Below are 22,403 nucleotides of genomic sequence, written 5' to 3'. Positions count from 1 at the left end.
TCTAACTTGTTAGCTGTTTATACTTTTTCCGTCATAATGCAACTACCAAAGGAATAGACGAAAATTGAATGGTTAACAGTTTAAAAGGGATAAGATTCAGGATGAAACTTGTTAGAGTGAAAGCATTCATGACATGGCCATCTTACAGTGTATGCAACTGCAGCTTGGTATACTATAATAACCTTCATTCTCTTAAAAACCTTCTATAAACAACATCTTGGATTTGATTTTTATAAGGTTCTTAAGAGAATTGTATTTTCCTAAACTGTAACACTACTGTCCCTAATACTCGTAATAGTAACACCTTTAAGAATAATACAGGAGTAGACAGCAAATACAGCAGAAGCTTTTGGTATACAAATATGAAACTTGCATTTATTTTTTCTCATCTTGGTTTTGAATGAGGGGAAGTGAGTCTAAGCTAGTTCTAATGTGACGTTTTCCACTAAAATGGCCGGTACTTCCAAACAAATTGGTATTGAGGAATAAAGGTTGATTCGGTGTTGGTATCTCGCAATTTCCACTAGTTAGCATGTCAACCACCTGAGCCATGGATGGTCTTTAAGGGACTGAAGCTTGAGTGCAGAGAAGACCTATCTGAAGCACTTTTAATACCTCCTCCTGAAACTCGGTACCCAAGTAAGGGTCAACACAATCATATTGTCTGTCTAATCTGTAGAGATTCCAAACCTGTAAAACAACAAGAAGTCTCAGCAATGTTCAAGATGAAGAAACAGAGATGATTATAATAGTTTCATTACTATCATACACAATTTATGGTGATTTGAAGCATATACATTGTAGAAGGGATAGTGAATCCTGTATGAATCCGTTCTTCCTACTACTTATTATCTCGAGAACAAGTACCCCAAAACTGTAAACATCTGCTTTCTCAGTAAGTTGTCCTTGAACCAAATACTCTGGAGCCATGTATCCGCTGCACCAGCAACACTACAAAATCCCTAGCTAGTCATGTCTTAAGATTTATAATTGCGGAATTTAGGCCTCATTCTCTCCAACTTAGAACAAAACTTCAGTAAAAAAATCAGTTTTACTCAGTAATTGCATATAACAAAAAGCACTAGTGAATCAATAAGAACTAGTTTTTATTGGTAAAAATCAGTTATAATCAGTTAAAACAATTTCAGTTCAGTAAAAGGAGAAGGAAACCAAGCCGGATATATCAGCAAGTGAATTAAATGGCTCCTTTGGAGTTATAGCAGGAAGTAACTTTCAATCAACAAAATTACACAATAGATTGGTTTTTGATGACTTACAGTGTTCCAGCAATTCCGGTGTTCAGATGACTCCTACCTGAAGCAATAGACCTTACCAAACCAAAATCTGCAATCTTTGCTTCCAATTCAGATTCTGACCCCCTTTTTACAGAATAAACAATTTATATATGAACCAAAAATCTCATGCAAGTTCCTGTATTTGGAATATGGATGGGAAAAAAATAAGCAATACCAAAGAGATGGTGATCAAGGCTCTTCTTAGGCATGAACTCGTAGACCAGGGGACTTTCAGACCCTTCAATGCTACATCCTAGCAGCTTAACAAGATTCTTGTGTTGAATGTCTCTGATTAAGTTTACTTCGTTGAAGAATTCCTTTGCCCACTGTGTTGTGTTGAAAAAACGTACATTCGTTTAACAGCGATTGCTTGACCATTTGGGAGTGTCCCCTTGAATACGGAAAATTCCCTATTTCTCATTGGGAGAAACGAAAGTTGTTTCTCATGGGGGCATTTTCGTGAATAAATCAACTACTTTTTCATTATTGTGGGCTTCACAGTTGAATAAAGTTAAATAAAGTTGTTAATTTATTTACGAAAATGCCATGTGAGAATTTTGTTTCTCACAATGGGAAACTGGAGCATCCTCCTTGAATACAAGTATTCCTGCTCCACCTTGGCCGAGTTTATTCAATGGGTCAAAGAAATTTGTTGCTTCCTCAACGACTTGATAGTTGAATTTTAGACCAAGTTTTGCTAATCTTCTGTTGACTTCATTTTCTCCTGTCAAATGTATGAAAAACAGTTTTTATGAGAACCTAGTCACTGTAAAAAGAATGATAATCTGATTATTAAATTGATCTTGTTCACGAGCGCCCCGGGGCGTTAGATAACAATAAATTATATTGGTTGAAATGGTATTAAGTTAGGAATTCATGACAAAATCACGCGTCGTTCGGTGTAATTAAATGTTAATTTTACTCTAATATTTGCATTTTAATTCTCTTATCTAACGCCCCGGAGGCGCATTAGCTTTTTCCTTATTAAATTGCAACAGATTAGTATATCTTGATTTGGTGGGTACCTTTTTTCCATTTGGGAATTGGGAGTATCTGATATAGGCCAAATAAGTAGAGAAGGAAAGGGCGAAAGGAAAATGAACATTGCAGATTGGCAGCAATGTATTTAATATCTATGTTTGTGCAGTCGTGAAAATTTAAGGTCACATGATCAAATTCTCTTAATTATAATTATAGATTTTGGATTAAAAAATTATGTGGGTTTAGTCATATGATCTTTATTTATTATTTAAGAATAACTTCCTTTTGAAATGTTTGAGAGTGCTTTGATGAATAGTATGGGAATATATATACCCTAAAAAAATATTTGATTACATATTTGTCTTCATTTAAAAATTTCAAGAACTCTTTACTTTTTTTTTTTCTTATTACTTTCCTACCGATAGAAAAAAGTTTGAGAGAACTCTTATATATAGTGTGCGTGCGGATATATGTACCCCTAAAAATATTTCTTTACATATTTGCCCCCATTTAAAAGCTTGAGAAGCTCTTTTATGTTTTCCTATTATGCTTTAAAAAAAAAATTAAATGCTCAATTTAGGCTAATTTGAGTGATTATTCTTAAATAAAAAGTTGTGTTCATTTCAATTATATTCAAAGCTACTCCATATGTCTTTTACTCTCCATTTCTGTGCAATGCCTCATTTAGTTGATTCTTCCTAATAACTTCTTTAAATATATCAAACAATTATATTTCTAAAACATTTTTTTTTTAATTTGTTGATTCCTCAATAAATGTAAATTAACTCTATAAAAGTTTCAAAATTGCACAATTACACAACAAAAAAAAAAAAAAAACATATTTATCGCCTATATCCAAATAATTGTAATAAAATACCATGCAAATAGGCATAGGATCGATATTAAGGACAATTATGAAAATTCTTTTCAAGCTACTAGCCACATCGCGTATGTCAAATCCCCAGTAAGTAATTAAAAGTACCACTCTATATTAAACCTGTTCAAGATGGGCCCGGCCTGACGGCTAGCTCGAATTCGCGAGCCATGGACTTAAAATAATTCAGCCCGAAGCATTCTACACATTTTTTTTTGTTTTTTTTGGTCTGGCTCGAAAAGCCGTGCATGTTAGGCTCGGTCAAAATTTATGGATTTGGACAAGCATATTCGGCCTGAACCTTAGCCTGACCCGATTTGATGGTTTGGATTTTTAGGCTTAGGCCCGGCCCGAACCACCCAATGATCACTTATACATGGTATATACTTCATATTACTCCTTTGTTTATAAATACTTACAACACCTACCTCTTTCATCCCTTATTAATTACAAGTACAACATACACTTCCAATTCTAGTTTGGGATTGGTCGAGCACTATTAATTTAATATTTCACTAATCCCACATGTATAAATTCTTAATTGGTTCTATCTCCCACAAACAATCAATAATACATGTTAAGATATATTAGAATAATATATCATTGACTTTGTATATTCTAGTTCCTATTATTGTGCTTCGTATATAGCTGTTTCCTATATTGTAGCTAGATTAGTGCCTTGAGATAAGGCTAGTATATTGTATATATTGATAGGATCATGGAATGGAAAAGCCACGGAATTAGTTTCCTTCATGGTATCAACAGTATAGGGTTTCTTCCGCTGCATCCTACTGTCCTGTTCCGCCATTCTTTCTCTTCTCCCTTCTCTTCTTCTTCTTCTTCTTCTTCTCTTATCCCTTTTGCACTGCAGCCATGGCCGAATCCAAACACACTTTTCATCCGGCCTTTACAGTGTCAAATATCAAAAGCAACATTCCTATTACTCTTGAAATGGAGAATGTCGAATACTCTGCTTGGGCAGAACTTTTCAAAATTAATGCTCGATCTCACAAGGTTCTAGACCATATTATTGCTCTGAAAAAGAAGGTGGCTGCCCCTTCGACCGATGAGGAAAAGGAGTTATGGTCGACATTGGATGCAACCGTTCTTGGGTGGATTTATTCCACAATTTTGAGGGACCTTATGCACACAATTATGGAATTGAACCTGATTCGACGGCAATGGAGGCTTGGGATACACTCAAAAACATATTCCAAGACAATCAAAATTCCCGTGCCGTGACTCTTGAACATGAATTCTCTAACACTGATATGGAGGATTTCCCTAACGTCTCGGTGTATTGTCAATGACTCAAGAGTCTCTCCGGCCAATTGAAAAATGTTGTGGCACCGGTGGATAACAACAGCCTTGTCCTTCAATTGTTCTCCGGTTTAACCGAACCGTACAATGGGGTTGCAACTTTGATAAGGCAAAGCAATCCTCTTCCTCAATTTTACCAAGCCCGCTCCATGCTCACATTGGAGGAGGCAGGCTTGGTGAAGAAAGTTGCAACGGCGTCGGCTTCTGCTATGATGGTGAGTGCTCCTCGTGATGCTGCCAATTCCGGGGGGGATTCGGGTATGTCTCGGGGCAAGAACAAAAATCAGAAAAAATCGGGTGGTCGCAAACAATCCGGTGGCGGTGGTCGAGGTACCAGTACCGACGGTAGTGGTGGCGGCCAGAGCTCTAGTGGACAGCAACCCAGCCGCGGTGGTCCGCAACAACAGCAGCAGGCCTGGGCTGCCCCTCCACCATGGCAGCAGGCGCATCAACCGTACCAACCTTGGGGTTGGGCTCCTTAGGCTGCACCTCCTTGCCCATTTCCCACCCAAGGCTGGGCTCGTCAGCAGGGCCCAATAAGACAACTGCAGGGGGTTTTGGGCCCACGCCCACAGCAAGCCTACATGGCTTCTCCGCAACAGCAGTCCATGCCATATGTCTAGACGGATCTTGAATCGGCGATGCACACCATGACGTTGAGCCAACCCGATCCCTCGTGGTACATGGACACCGGTGCAACCTCCCACATGACATCCTCCAATGGTAATATCTCGTCTTATTTTAATTTGAGCAATCATCATAATGGTATTGTTGTTGGTAGTGGTCATACAATTCCAATTCATGGTTGTGGTCATACTACATTGCCTTCCCCAAACCCACCTTTGTCCCTTACTAATGTCATTCATGCTCCCAAAATAATTAAAAATTTGTTTTGTGTTAGGAAGTTTACCACTGATAACTGTGTGACCGTTGAGTTTGAGCCTTATGGTTTTTCTATGAAGGATTATCGGACGGGGATGCCAATAATGAGATGTGATAGCCAAGGAGATCTTTATCCCCTCACTACCACTTTCACAAATTCAACTCCATCAACCTTCACAGCTTTAGCTTCCTCACTTTGGCATGATCGATTGGGACACCCGGGTCCTTCTATTTTAAAGGCTCTTCGTAGTAATAAAAGCATTGAATGTACTCGTGATTCTAGTGCTAGTATTTGTCATTCTTGTGTACTTGGTAAACACATTAAAATGTCGTTTATTTCATCGAATTCTAGTACTTTTATGCCTTTTGATATTATTCATAGTGATTTATGGACATCTTCTGTTTTAAGTTCTTTGGGTCATCGTTATTATATGCTTGTATTGGATGATTATTCGAAATTTTTGTGGACCTTTCCCTTAGCTAAAAAGTCGGATGTGTTTGACAAAATTTTAGTTTTCCAAGCATTTATTCGTACCCAATTCGAACGACCTATTAAAACCTTTCAATGTGATAATGGGCGGGAATATGATAATGGTTCTTTCTGGGCTTTATGTGAGTCTAATGGCATGTCTTTCCGTCTTTCATGTCCCCATACCTCTTCACAAAATGGTAAGGCCGAGAGAAAAATTAGATCATTGAATAATATCATTCGTACTCTCCTTGCTCATGCTTCTTTACCCCCGTCATTTAGGCATCATGCTGTGCAAATGGCAACATATCTCCATAATATTCTACCAAGTAAATTTCTAGAATATAATCAAAGTTCTATACCAAAAGGACCCTTCTTACTCTCACTTACGTGTTTTTGGGTGTTTGTGTTATCCCTTGATTCCGTCTACCACCATTAACAAACTTCAACCTAGATCAACACCGTGTTTTTTTTTGGGATTTCCGCCGAATCATAGGGGTTACAAATGCTTTGATTTATCTTCTAATAAAATAATTATTTGCCGGCATGTTATGTTTGATGAGAATATTTTTCCTTTTGCAAATTTGTATACTCCCTCTTCCCATGATTATGACTTTTTGGGTGATGGACTCACCCCATATGTTGCTCATCATTTGCAATCTTCTGGGTTGCCCTCTACGGCCCCCTCTCCTACTCCATTTACACGAACTGGGCCTCCCTGTCCTTCCTCTCCTCCAAGCCCAGTTCGGCTCCCCTCTATTTCCTTTCCTCTAAGCCCAGTTCGGCTCCCAAGTCCTTCCCCATTCTCTCCTAGCACGCAAGTCACTGGTGGACAGAATAGGGCCCCGCCGGACCGTGGGCCTGTTCAATCAGCCACTGCCCAGTTGAGTCCTACCCAACCAGTTGACCCAAATACCTCCACGGCTCCTCTCCCACCTAACTCATATCCACAACCCTCCTCTTCTACTATTGTAACTCGTGGTGAAAATGGTATAGTCAAGCCCAACCCGAAATATAAAAATTTCAGTGCTATGACGACTAATGTTACGAAATCCCCTTTTCCCCGTAACCCCATTTCTGCTCTTACTGACTCGAATTGGAAACTGGCCATGGATGATGAATATAATGCTCTTATTAAAAATAAGACGTGGGAGTTGGTGCCCCGTCCGCCTGATGTTAATGTTATTCGTTCTATGTGGATTTTTACTCATAAGGTGAAGTCTGACGGTTCTTTTGAAAGCCCGTGTTGTAGGTGATGGCAAAACACAACAGGTTGGCATTGATTGTGGGGAGACTTTTAGTCCGGTTGTCAAACCGGCTACTATTCGGACTGTTCTTAGCCTTGCTTTATCCAAGTCTTGGCCTATACATCACCTTGATGTCAAGAACGCCTTTTTACATGGTGAGCTTAATGAGACAGTATATATGCATCAACCTCTTGGTTTCCGTGATCATACTCACCCTGATTATGTATGTTTGTTACGAAAGTCTTTATATGGTCTTAAGCAGGCATCCCGGGCATGGTATAAGAGGTTTGCAGATGTTGTTGCTTCTATTAGTTTCACTAATAGTAAGAGTGACAATTCTCTATTTATTTATCGTCAGGGGAAGAATGTGGCTTATTTGCTATTATATGTTGATGACATTACTCTTACTGCTTCTTCTGATACTCTGCGGCGTTCTATTATGTCCCTTCTTAGCTCGGAATTTGCTATGAAGGACTTGGGTCATCTTAATTATTTTCTTGGCATAGCAGTGACAAGACATAAGGGTGGATTATTTTTGTCACAACGCAAATATGCAGAGGAAATTATTGACCGAGCAGGGATGGCTTCGTGTAAACCTTCGGCTACACCTGTTGAGGTGAAACCGAAGGACAGTTCTATAGGTTCTCCTTGTGCCGACCCTACATTGTATCGTAGTCTTGCAGGGGCCTTGCAATACCTCACATTTACTAGACCGGATATATCATATGCGGTCCAACTGGTTTGCTTACATATGCATGATCCGAAGGAGAAGCATATGGCTGCTCTCAAACGGGTTATTCGTTATGTACAGGGCACTATTGATCATGGTTTGCATCTGTATCCACTTCTATTTCTTCTCTTGTCTCATATACAGATGCAGATTGGGCCGGGTGTCCGGATACGAGACGCTCCACATCCGGATATTGTGTGTATTTGGGTGATAATTTGATTTCTTGGTCCTCGAAACGACAGGCTACTCTATCTAAGTCTAGTGCTGAGGCAGAGTACAGGGGTGTTGCTAATGTAGTTTCCGAGTCGTGTTGGCTTAGAAACTTAATTACTTTTGGAGTTACATTGTCTGATTAAGAAGGCAACCTTGGTATATTGTGATAATGTGAGTGCTATTTACCTTTCGGGTAATCCGGTACATCATCAGCGTACCAAACATATTGAGATGGACATTCTTTTCGTTCGTGAGAAAGTGGCTAGAGACGAGGTCCGAGTCCACCATGTTCCATCTAGGCACCAAATTGCGGACATCTTCACGAAAGGACTACCACGGGTATTATTTGAAGATTTTCGAGATAGTCTAAGCGTCCGTCCTCCTCCCGCTTTGACTAAGGGGGTGTGTTAAGATATATTAGAATAATATATCATTGACTTTGTATATTCTAGTTCCTATTATTGTGCTTCGTATATAGCTGTTTCCTATATTGTAGCTAGATTAGTGCCTTGAGATAAGGCTAGTATATTGTATGTATTGATAGGATCATGGAATGGAAAAGCCACGGAAATAGTTTCCTTCAATACATCCATTACCATCCACCTACCCCATGTACATTAATCTGTTAATTTGATTATTTCCATGTAATATTCAAGTGCTCAACTTGAATTAATATTTAATGAAAACCATTAATCCGTAGGACTATTTTTGACAAGATGGATGGATTATTGGCTCATTGCCTTTAATAATGTAATTGTATTGGCTTTGATTAGCCAGCGTGCACCATTGTTGGGTCCATGAGATCGTATTTTGCGGCAATGGATTAGTATAAGTTGCATTAGATGTTAAATCGACACATCAATGTAGACAACGACGACTTTGAGCAATTTGTTACAAATATTGAAGAGTTGCAGTAATTTTATTAGTATAAGTTTGGCCTCGCCCTACCTTCAGCAGCTTTGGGGGATCTCTACCATACACCACCTTGAATGGGGTCGTTAACCCGGTTGATGCATGGTAAGAGGTGTTGTAAGTGAACTCGGCCAATGCAGCCACTTACCTAAGCTACTCAACCCTAACCTTCTTCCCTATTTTTATATATAAATAAGCATCCAAAAATACAAACAAACAAAAGCTGTCAAGGATACGCCTACCCCCCTTATAGTAGTTTGTGCTCACTTGTGTCCTTTCTTGCACTTCCTCACATATGTGATTACGCCATGTGGTAGCTCCTTGCATACCCTTCTCAATTTCTAGTGAAATCTAACAATAATGGAAAGGAAAGGGTGGTAATTTAGGGGGGGGGGGACGATTTTTAATTTTCACATTTCATCACCTGCCCTATGCTAAGTTAATTCATAGCACAAATGCTATGAATCAGCATAGCTTAAGCATCATTAATGGCAAAAATTAGGAAGATCGAAGAAGATGATACTTGATTAATAAACTGAATTACAACAGTTATGTATGATAACTCCACTTTTGAGAGGTGGATTCTCTCTCAATTTAGCTTAGTAAAGCTAACCCAAAATCACTCGTCAATATTCAACGTAATAATCTCTTCCTAATCTTCTCTTATTTATAACATTTTGTTTAACAAACTCCCTAACTTATTCCCCAAGCTTTTTATAACTAATTTGTAAGTAGACTGTCTAAAATGGCCCTCCCACTTACATCATTTCCTTATAACAAACCATAAGTTAAAGTAACAAAAAAAAAAAAAAAAAAAAAAAAAAAAAAAAAAAAAAACAAATTTACCGGGTTGCAGTAATTGGGTGGGTAATGGATGATTGGGTTAAGGTCAGGCAGAAGATTGTGGATGACGAAGTCGTCCTAAGAAGATAAAATCAAATCAACGTCATTTGATATATACTTCTCCCCACATAACACCTCTTATGGGCTTTGTTTTGATGTTGTTGGATGATTGTTATGCCTTCATAAACAAATGACCCTTAACTTGAGTCTGTACGAACTCAAAGAATCGGGTCATTGTACGTAATGTCGACATCATCCAGTTAAAGAAAGAGAGAAAAAAAATTAATATACATACAAAACTCATCTTGTTTAAGAAAGAGAGAAAAATTAATATACATACAAAAATCAATAATCAGGAATATGGCTTTTCTACCATCTTAAAATTTAAAAACTCATTTTTACTATATTTACAATATAAAATGCTCACTTTTTTCTACCATTTTCTTCTCTTATTAAAACAATTGTTGAAATTATTTCATTGCAAAAAATAATGATAAAACTGACACTTGACAAAACTACATTTTTTATTTTTATAATTGGGTTCAAATAACGTGAAACAAATTATATTTAAATTATTAAAATTAACAAATTACGTAAAATTAACTATCGGTTATACTGCACATTGTTAATATATATAATTGTCATATATATATATATATATATATATAATTTCCCTTTTCTTCATTTTCCCTTCCCACTCCGAAAAGTTAATTTTCTTACAAAATAAAAATCAGTGGTTTAAATTATATAATTATTAAATTTCTTAAACAAAAGACTTAAATTGTGAATTAAGAAGTGTAATTACCACCATATTGCATTGTAAATGAACGGATGATATATGTAGACTTACAGACTAAATATGAATTAAAAAGTAAAAGTATTATACAATATTGAAACATTACTAATATCAATCAACATAAATAATATCCCTTTTGAATTATATAAGTTTAAAATTTTTTGAAACTACATTTAAAAATGGAAAATTTGTCAAGAATAATACCACCTTTCAGCCATCTTCCAAAAATGAAACCACCTTTTGTTTATTTCAAAATAATACCACCTTTAATGCCTATCTGCTATAAATGGAACAAAAAACCGGTGACCTGTTTTACAAGTAGCAATTGACACGTGTCATATTTTGATTGACCAAGGTTTTTTAAAAACATTTGTCTTTAACAATAATGATTTTAAATTAAAATTATAAAATATACATATTAAAAAAAAAAAAAAACTGAAAAAAAAAAAAAATTCTCCCTACCCAACCCCTGTCGGCCACCGGACCACCACCAACATACCACTGCCCACAGAAAACCACCCCATCCCCTACCCCTTTCCGTTCTCAGCCCCCTCTCTTATTCCTTTTTTTCGATTTTGGCCACCTTTACCTTTTCCCTTTTCGTTTCCGACCCCTCCTTTCCCCTTTTCCGATTCCCCTTCCCCTTTTAAGATTTCAGCCACCCTCCCATTCCCTTCTCTAATTTCAAGCCTCCCTTCCTTTTACTTTTCCGTTTTTATCCCATACTCCCCTTTCGCTTTCCGCTTTCAGTCCCCCTCCCCCTTCCTCTTCACACAACCATAAGTTTCGATAGGTTAAGGTTAGTTTCGGCCTTTCGAGGAGGTGGTTTAGTAGTTTTCAGTAGATAAGGGTTTCGAGAGGTTGTTATCAAGATGAGGGATCCGAAAATGGGGAAGGAAAGGGGAGAAGGAGCCGGAAAATGGGAGATAAGAGGGCCCGAAAGTAAGGGATGGTGGTTTCCGATGAAAGGAGGATGTGGCTCTGTAGGGAAACCATTTTTTTTTAAAAAAAAAAAACCAAGGTTTTTTTTTTTTTTTTTACATTTTTTAAAATCAAAATTATTAAAAAAATAAATTAGCCAATGAAATTGTGACACATGTCACTGGTAACCTAATTAACAGGTTACCAACAGGTCACGTTCCATTTATAGAAGAACCATGTGAAAGGTGGTATTATTTTGAATTAAACGAAAGGTGGTTCCATTTTTGGAAGATGGCTGAAAGGTGATATTATTCTTCGAAAATTCTACAGTAAATGACGCGTACCGCTATGTACCACTAAAGCAACGTACCGCAATGTACCACTAATAAATTTAATAAAATATATTATTTATTTTTTGCATTTTTTAAACACAAGTTGACTTTAGCTAAGATGGTGATAAATTGCATTATCACTTTGATTAGTAGTTCAAGGATCAAATCTTTGTGATCACCATCTTTTTTTTCTTTCTCATATTTTTAAATTTTTATTTATTTCACATCATACAACCTCTATGGATTACTCGTAGGACTACTTTATATATAAAAAAACACTTTATATATAAAAAACACTACTCTATAGCTACCAAACTACTCTACCCCGCGTCGAAAAAAAGTTGGGAAGGGATTGACAAACAAAAAAGGAATGTGCCCTCTACCCTATCTGTACAAATAGAATACCCCATTTGTACAGAATGGTAAAGGGTCTATCTACGATCGACGATGATCATAGAAATGAAAATATTTTTTTATGCTTACCAACTCGATCTTGTTGCCCCTGGCAACAAACATGTATGAACCATTTCACGAAGGATATGTCCGGATAACCCAAAGTCTCGATAGTTAGCTCTCGGTCTTCCGGTCAAAAAACAACGTCGATGGAGACGCGTAGGTGCACTATTACGTGGTAGAGATATTTAGATTATTTGTAGAACTACTTTATATACAAAAATACTTATCAATTTTGAATCTTTATCAATTTATTAGATCCACCAAAGTTATAGTTACTCATTCTTGTAAACTTAATTTTATTAATTCTACTAGATTAGGTCCCGTGCCATACACGGTTATCTTATTTACTTCATATATTAATTCTACAAAACAAACCGAGCTAGATACAAATAAGATGTTTATGGACAGCACTAGAAGCTAGGCTATTCTACGAATACAGTAGCAATTTCTTGATAAATAAACTGATTTTGAAACATAAATAATACGAAGTTTAAATCTTTGTTTTCAAATTATATAAATCTATCTCAAATTTCATTATAATTATCAACTTATCATAGAACTAGAAATAAACACTAAAACATAAAATTATTAACTTTGATGTCAGGTCAATCATCAATCATAAACTAAAATTAATAAAAAAAAAAATACGATGTACTGTGCAAAATGTAGTCGATCATTTAGCAAGATTTCTACCTCTTGCTACACAAAATATAAGATGCTAGGTATAATAAAGTGGCAGTTGTGTTTTTAACATCATCTCCTTCACCATTAATTATATACACTACTGTAATTAATTAAATCAGGGTTTGCAAAAATTGAATTAACATTAACAATATAAAAAAAAAAAAAAAAAAAAAAAAGAGGAGAATCACGAGGGAGAAGAAGAAGATAACCTAACAAATGCGTGTTGATCGAGAATTCGAGATTAAGGTTACGTTTTTCTTTTTAAAACTAAAATTAGGGTTACATTTCAGGTTAATAAAAAGACAGATTGATATTGAAAAAAACTAATAAATTACATCAATTGAATCTTTAAATTATAGATGTGGAATAAAGTTGTCCCCAAATTACAATTTACTTCAAGCTTTAATTGTGATGAATGAAAATAAGCGAAGGAGAAAAAAATTGAAGAACGTGAAAATAAAATAATCAGAGTTAAGTGTTTTTTTAATTATAATTTACCTATATATATAATTTAGCAATGCATAGCAGTACATAACGTTTATAGTACATAGCGGTATTTGTCATGTACTGTAGACTCTCCCATTATTCTTGGCAAATTTTCCTTTAAAAATAGGAAAAATGCACATTAATAATCTCAATTATTGCCGATTTATTTCAAATAATCCCAACTAAGATTTATTTTTTAATAATCCTAACTATGTCCTGACTTGGCCTCCATTAGTCCCAAAAACAAAGGGTACATTATTATTTTTTAAATGCTACATGTCAGCCCATGATTGGCCTAATATTAAAAAAAAAAACATTTAATAATCCTAAGTATAAGCGATTTAATTCTAATAATCCCAACTAAGGTTGATTTTTTAATAATGTAACTTTGGGGTCAGTTTGCCACTAGTAGTCCCTGATAACTAGTAACCTAATAAATAGGTTAATTTTTTTTACAAAAAAAATTTAATTACATATGTCGCATTTCTATTGGTCTAGAAAAATAAAGGAAAAAGTTTAAAAAAATTAAAATTAATTTTTTTTTTTGATTAAAAAAGATAAGCCTAAACACCAGCCCTTCCCCCATCAGCACCTCCACCGCCCAGCTTAATCTCACCGGGTCGTCGCTCATCAACCATCCTAGTCGTGGACCCTCCCATTCCCTAATCCACCTCCCAATCTCTCAATAATAAACCAAATCAAAATGAACCGGCGCAGGAGAGGCGTTTTTTGGAGTGAGAGTATAAGGCATTTTTAAAACAAGTTACCAATTTCACGAATTGGTAAAAGGCTTGTTTTAAGAAGATAAGGGTATAAGGTAGGATTGTTTTGGGATTTCGAATGGGATTATTTTGGGATTTCGAAAATGTGGGATTATTTTGAGTAAAAAAGGCAAATGTGAGATTATTTTGAGTAAAAAAGGCAAATGTGGGATTATTAGTTTCCAATTTTCCAAATGAAAACCCTTCAACTCCAAACATCAAATCTATTTTCATTTTTTTTTCTACGAGAAACTAAATTATTATGTTCTACTCAGATCCGAAAAGGAACTGAACTGTTTAAAACCCGTTTTTTGGAAACCGAAAACTGACCTGACCTAATTTTTTCAAACCCAAAACTGAACTGACCGAATTTGTGCAAACCGTTACTAACCCGACCCGTTATCAAGCCAAACTGTTACAACCCGAAATTGAAAGCAACCCAAACCGATTACATTTAAACCCAATAGTAACCCGACCCGTTTTAAACCGAAAACCGTTAAAACCCGATAAAAATCCAATAAACCTAAATCGTTCCAACCCGTAACATGTTGTGACCGAACCAGTTATAATCCGTAACCCGTTGTGACCGAACCGTTTACGACCCGTAACCCGTTGTGAACAAACCGTTTAAACCCGTAACCCGTTATGACTGAGTCATTTACAACCTGTTATCCAATATGTTTATGATCTAATCTTTTTCAACCCACTACTCGATAAACTCAACTTATTTATGACTTGACTTGATTATAACATGACTCGTTCCTACCCGTTATCTGACTAATTCGACTCGATAATCATCCGACTCAATTTTAACCCGATATGATTTGATTAGAAACCCGCTTCAAATTGGGTTAACTCGTTTTCAAACCAACCAAGTTCAATCTAAACCGATTATAACCTGAAACGATAATGTTTGGACCCGATTTCACCCGATCTGTTTTGAACCGAAACCCATTTTCAAACCGACCCAGTTAAACCCAAACTGATTATGACCCGAACCAATTACGACCCGTCCTGATTAAGACCCGAACTGTTTTTAACTGAAACCCACATTAAACGGGCTAAACTCGTTTTCAAACTGACTCGGTTCAACCCAAATTGATTATGACCCGAAACGACTAGAACCCGACCCGATAAGGACCCGATCCGAATAAAAACTGCAATTAAAAAAAACCAAACCGATCTAACCTGATAATTTTCAAAACCGACCCAAACCGACCCGTTTATTATTTCAACCCGTTATAAACCGACCCATTATAACCCAAAACTGATAAACCCAACCCAAACCTGAATTGTTTAACCGAATTGACACCCCTACTCTCAAGTCTGAATGCAAAGAAGTAACATACATTTTCTTGTTTTGGTTTAGAGATGATGGGATTGTAAAGTGTAAAAAAAAAAAAGCAAAGAGATAGATGTTGATATGTAATGTGATGATCAGAGAAGCACATGCAATTCCCCAACATTAACAGTTCACTTTTAATCCCATCTTTTTTTAACGACCTTTCAATTTCATTATTTCCTCCTTTCCCACTTCATATGTATACCTTTATTATATATTTATGCTTGTTCATATAATCTTATCTTGACATTACCACTTATTCTAAGTAAGGCCCCATGTTTGATCTTCACTATTCTTGAAAAGCAGTTCGAAATTCGCTTGTACTGATCTATAAGATAAGATGGTATGAGTTTGGAACTAAGAATGAAATTGTGATTATATGAGTGTTAAACTTGACTCTTAATACCATGCATGCATTTGTTTGATTTTGTTTAAGAATAAGTACTTTTCTTTTATTTGGCGCAGGTTGAAGGCTTGGTATATGCTATCTCCTCCTTGAGTTTATTATGATAACCTTAACTACTTTATAAGGTTTAGGTTTACAAATCAAAGTTTTTTATATGTTTATTTTTTAGTTTTAATCATTCCAAACACATATTTTACATTTTCATTACGTGAATCTAACCCTTTTTATTTTTCTTTGAAAACAACGACCCATTGAATAAAGAAAAAGGAAAAAGAAACACATGAAAAAGTTGGTGGAACCCTTAAGGAAACAATGAACTTGAAATGAGAAATTTAAATAGTGCTTACTCAAGGTATATCTATGCTTTTTCAACCAATTATGTGACACGAATCTAGCTCCCATACGAACCATGTTCTTTGTTGTTTTGATAAATGTTAGCTAATCATTGAAATATTTGCTTGTTTTGTTTATTAAATTAAAATGGTTAAACTATAAACAAGTAAAATTCTTCTCAAGAACAAACTACGTAACACCATATATATGATTGAAATCTTGATGATGAGCTTAATGTTTTATTGATTATAGTTATTGTAAGCTCTATGATATAATTTCTCGTGAACATTCTAGCCTATATTATTTCATCAAAATAAATCATATAACGCTTAAATATGATTATCTCACTTATAATGTATGCCACTTTTTATTCGCCCTAAAACCAACCATTTAGTTAGGGCTGGAATACATAATCTACATTTAAAAATAAAAAATAAATTACATAATTTCTTTTAAATAATTTATTTAAAAAAAAAAAAAAAAAAACCTAACAAAATCCATCATTTTGTCTTTTGATTAGGTAAATCATCAATCTTGCCCTAATCAACAGTAATAAACATGTCATACCTTCTAAAAGCCAGCCCTCATTGATAGAGAAAGGTATATTGATTTGGCCTCTTACCAAATTTTCTGGCTCACATAACTTTTTTGTTTTGATGAGCTGACTCAAACCACACCTAAACCAATTATTGAGTACATATACACACTACTCCCTTATATTTTTAGTTAAGACATAATTATGATCGAATTTTTTCCATCAATTATTTTTAGCACAAACATACATACATAATCCAATTGCTTGGTTATTGCTATCTTAATTTGCATGTCATGACTCATTTATATCATTTCATTAGCTCATAATTGTCAATCTTAAATTTGGTCCTAACAAATTCTACAGCATTTGATCATTTGGTCACACGGTTCTCTGTACACCTAAAAGTCGTATTAATTATTGCTCCCTAATTTATAATAAGCTAAGGGATAAATAAAACAATATGTGAATATTATGTGACAATTATTATTGTTTATTTTCAACCACAAAACCGAGTAGTTGCCAATGTTTTTTTTTACTTAATATAGTAAGTTTTATAATCTTTTTACTTAAAGGTATATGTACTTTAATTTCTATGTGAAACTATTATAGTCATTGAATTGGTTCAAACAAAATGATAGATAGCTTCGTATAACTATAGGAGTTAGAGATAGAGCTAATTACCTAATAATAAGATTATACATGCAATGATGCAATATTGTATTAAGTTCGCTTAATAGCAAATATTTATAATATGGGTAAAATTATAAATATAATCATACATAAGTTTTAATCTTGTGTACGTAAAGCTACTATATAAAAATAATGATATAGACAAAAATTGACACAAAGTCTAATTCGATAGTAGATGTATATAGGAATAATATACGAGTTTGATGTGTCGGCTATTAAATACGTAGTATAATTATCTACCTTTTTTTAGACAAGAAATACATACTTCGTGCATTTGTACTCAATAATTATGACAAGTACAATAAACAAAACATGGCTTGGAAGTTGGAACTTAAGGTTTTGCCAACTACATCGATCCTAAGTTAGGACAAATTGTTTACTAGATTTGTTATTGGGGACTTAAATACTCCATAATAAGCGATTAGACCTTCATCCAATTTCACATGTTTAATTTACGTCCTAGTTTACAATATGTTTTTTTTAGTGGACATAAAACAAACAAATAAATAAATACAAAAAAATATCCTTGCATTTTTTTTATAGCAATAATATTGTACATGTAGATTTGCACCTTTCTTTTTATCAAGGAACTTATCTTGACAAAGATATTACATTTATATGATTTGAATTGATATAATTAATTAAGTACAAAAATTAACACAAAAAATCTACTTAAAGGAACCTCTTACAAAGAAAATACTCAACTCAGGCCCTTCAGAATAATCAGGATTAATCATATACAATGCCTCAGAATCCTTAGACCCTACAACTCTATCAAATCTTGCTCTCAAATAAGTAAATTGATCACCATCATCTTTCTCAACCTTCTCATCATCACCATCGTTACGATAATCACGACTACGACGTTGTTGATGATCATTAGGTGAAGGAGGTAAAACTCCGGCACCCATAGACACACCGTGAAGCATTTGCATAACATGGACTTCATCGTCGGACAATTGAGTCCTTCTAATGGAGTACCCTACTTTCCTACCATTACAATAAATAGCCCAAACAAATTCTTCCATAACCTTTTTTTTGTGTGTTTTAGTCTCACTTTCTAGGGCAACCCTTAAAATGTCACATGACATTTCTTTGTAAAAAGTTGAACTAAGGATAGGTAGCTCAATCATAAAGAAAGGTATGCTATGAGGGTTTTCTTGGATGGCTAGGGTTATACGACCTCGCCTCGTGCCAAAGAGAGTGATGATGGTTGCATGATCGGAGATCATGGGACGGCGAAGGTGGTGGGACTTCGCGAGTAGTGCCACCACCTTACACCCGGATGTAAGGAGGGGGAACAACTTGAACATCTTTAAAAGACCGCCTTTAGAGGAGGAGGGTTTTTTAGAGGTTGATTTTTTGGATGAAGTTTCATAATTAGGGTTTGTGTTACGTAGGAGTGAAATTAAGGAAGATGGATTTTGGAGTTTTTTTAATGGAATTGAATAAATGGATGGCATTTTATTATATTTTTGGATTTTTTGATGATGAAGGGAGGAATATTAGCAATAATAATAAGGATATATAGGGAGTTTATTTAATTGTTAGTGATAAAAATGAAGTTCTAAGATTGTGGATCAATTATGATTTATAACTTTGTTTGTAGGAGAAGGGAGAGGTATGTGCCAAGGACATATAATTGAAGGAGCATTTATATTAATTGAGATTTTTTTTTTTATTATTTTTTTTTATTATTATTTAATGAGAGGACCCTCCTCTTGTATTAGAGTTCATACATGCTAAAACTAGAAAGTTGGCCATACAATGTTTTCTTTCTTTATTTCCTTTTTTTTAAAAAAAAAAATAGAGACATAGTCCACAGTTCCACTACCACATAGAGTATGTGTTCAGAAAGAAAGTGAATGAAAATATAAAATATTTGAGCACCATTAACACCCTCCTTATCGATCGATCAGTATCATGCATATAAGTTTTGTGGGTAATTGTTGAATACATTAATATTTAATAACTATTTTTCTTTTGAAAGAGTGAGATTAGGCCGTCCCATATTCTATTATTATTATTATTTTACTAGAGTATTATTGATTAAAGTTTTACATACATCAATCTTTACTTAAAAGGATATTATTGATCAAAATTTTATATCAATCGACAAACATGTTTAATTAAAATAGAACACTTTAATAAAAACAAAGGGAGTAGCAACACAATCTTATGGCAATAATAAGGGCCTGTTCTTATACGTTTATTTTCAGTTCAGTTCAGCTCCTAATTTCCTTCTCTTATAAAAATTCATTTTATTTCAGCTCAGTTCAGTTAAGCTCAATTCAGTTCAGTTTAGTTCATTTTAGTCTACAAAAACAAGCCCTAAGAAGCACATGTAAACACTCAAGAGTCAAGACTAAACTAACAGACCATGCATGTGCCCTCGATCAGTGCGTATTTAGAGGTAGTGACCACTTTTTATTTCAATGGGACCTTCAGATCAATTTTTTCATATTTTATTTGTTACAGATCAATTTTTTCATATATGCACCTAACAGCAACATTCTTTTGTACTCGTAATTTATTTTGTGAGTTTTTTAGACTTGATTTCTTCCAGACTTCCAGTTTCAAGGAGTAGTATTGTGCATCGTTCAAAGTTTTATGATAAAGAGAAAATTCCAAGTATTGTCCATCTTAAGTTGATGTTTCTGATCTCTAATATGACAAAGAGAGTACATACATATAATCAACTTTCATAACTTCCAATTCCTCCTAAAGGCTATATATAACACAGCTCCATACTCGGATTAGATATAAGCAACTATTGGGAGCAATAAACAGCTCCATAGAAGGATATAAAGATTATAAACAGCTTTGGGTATAAATTACTCCCTCTGTAATTTATTACTTGCTTCATTTTTTTTTTATGTGCGTAGCTTAAGAAGGAATAATTTAAAGTAGTAAAATATGATGGAAGTGTATGTGGCTGATTAAAGAGTAAAAAAAAAAAAATCTTACGTATAAAAGCGAGTATAAGTGAGAAGAAGAGAGAATATGAAAAATATCAATATATAACAAAATACTAAAATCTAATATATATATAAATAAAGAGGCATTTTTCGAGAGCATTCGACGCGCCACATAAAAAAAAAGGTATTATTTTGACCGATGAAATTTTAGATTAATAATTTATTTTAGAATTAAAAAATTCACTCGCCACCTAAGAAAAAGTGACGAATAAGATTTAAGAATTTTGCCACATAGATAAAAATAACGAATTGTGAACAATTTAAATTTAAATTATTTAAAAAAACTAATAATTATCTTTTTTTACATATATGGATATTATAAAAATTAGATATTAAAAATGTACTCATCGAAACGAATAAAACTAAATCTCATATCACTATGTTTTTCCTTATATACAAAGAGAAATTTAGAAGATTCCCCCTTTTTTTTTTAATAGTTAAAAGATTTTAGATGAGACTAACATTTTGAAACAGAACGAGTATATAAAAAAACGCATTTGCAAAGGAGTGATTTTAATCAATAAATAAAATGATTTGTCATTTATTTTTTATTAAGCAAAATTGAAGAATAAGGTTTGGGATTTTAAATTCAAGCGCCACGTAAAATAAATAAACCTACAAAAGATAACTTTAGTGTTAAAATTTTTTTAAAAAAAAATTATCTTATGATATTAGGAATTTTATTCAAATATCCGATGAATGATCTTCATATAAAAAAATCTTAAATTAATTAAAAATATTTATTAGAACCGTGCATCGCACGGGCTTATATCTAGTAAACACTAAGCTAGAATAACACGTATTATTTTCTGTAGTTTTTTTCCCTCCAAAAACCATTTCTAAAAAAATTCATATAATATCTACTTATAGGACATGTTAACCATTTAAAAAAAAAAAAAAATTTATTATTTTACATATAAATTCAGTTCATTGATAAATATCTACTTATATGATATTAGTAGTACAAATATTTATTTAACCTCTTTTTTTTTTTTTTTTTTGTCAAATTGGTTTATTAAGTGTATAAATTTTATTTTTGATACTTTAATATCAATCAATAACTATATACTAAAAGATACACTAACGTTGACACATGTCATTTCTTAGTGTATTCTAAGATTTTTTTTTTTTTCTTGAATGAAACCTATTAAAAAAACAAATTTCCGTAAACTTATAAGGTATAATTACTTAAACAAAAAAAAAAATGACATATCTTTAACACAAAAATATTTAGCTATAAAAAAACATTCTTAACATAATTTTAATAAGGGCTGGATCACATTTACTTAATTTTAGTTCAGTTCAGTTCATCTTCAATCAGTTCAGTTCAGTTCATCTCCAATCAGTTCAGTTCAGCTCCTAATTTCCTTCTCTCATTAAATATTCATTTCAGCTCAGCTCCAATCAGTTCAGTTCATTTCAGCTCAATTCAGTATATGTGAACAGGCCCTAATTTTTTCGTCATTTTATATTCACATAGCTTTCGTAATCCTTTATTTCGACCAAAATTTGTCAAATATATTTTTAGATTTTATTTTGTTAATAAAAAACTAATCGGTTATTAATTCATATATCGCCCGGGCCCAAAAACTAGTTTTAATTTATGGAAAATGCTATACATAGTCTATAGGGGATAAGCATTTAATATACTCTAAAAAATTGTTTAAATTTTAAAAATCATGACAAAAACACACTAATTATACCAATTTACTCGTGTTTTTGTCATGATTTCATAATTTTCAAGAGTATATCTAATGCTTATACATAGGTCTATGTATAGCATTACCCTTAATTTATATTACGTATCTAACAACGTTTAGCAATTTTAACAATATAATGTAGTTATTTCAGAAAAAAAAAAAAATAAATAAATAAAAAAATAAAAAAAAAAATAAAAAAAAATAGAATGTAGTAGCA

General features: G+C 33.8%; 1 protein-coding gene and 1 long non-coding RNA gene across 3 annotated transcripts; both read right to left on the bottom strand.

Moving 5' to 3' along the window:
• Nucleotides 1-222: 222 nt before the first annotated feature.
• LOC145631204 (uncharacterized) lies at nt 223-1,660 on the bottom strand. Of its 2 annotated transcripts, XR_014112371.1 has the most exons (4): nt 1,471-1,660; nt 1,278-1,379; nt 798-951; nt 223-690 (listed from the first exon to the last, which is right to left on the bottom strand). It is a non-coding gene; the product is annotated as an uncharacterized LOC145631204 (long non-coding RNA). The 2 variants fall into 2 exon arrangements; XR_014112370.1 differs by having other exon boundaries at nt 798-1,379.
• Nucleotides 1,661-18,015: 16,355 nt separating this feature from the next.
• Nucleotides 18,016-19,296, bottom strand: LOC145631203 (protein MIZU-KUSSEI 1-like). Its single transcript, XM_081683299.1, has one exon. It carries the CDS (start codon nt 18,969-18,971, stop codon nt 18,177-18,179), a length of 795 nt encoding a protein of 264 aa, XP_081539425.1. The 5' UTR covers nt 18,972-19,296; the 3' UTR covers nt 18,016-18,176.
• Between the last annotated feature and the right edge of the window lie 3,107 nt (nt 19,297-22,403).

Source organism: Chenopodium album, chromosome 5, assembly GCF_948465745.1.
Source record: "Chenopodium album chromosome 5, dcCheAlbu1.1, whole genome shotgun sequence".
NCBI classification, from domain to species: Eukaryota; Viridiplantae; Streptophyta; class Magnoliopsida; order Caryophyllales; family Amaranthaceae; genus Chenopodium; species Chenopodium album.
This window is presented reverse-complemented; position numbering and strand designations above follow the sequence as displayed.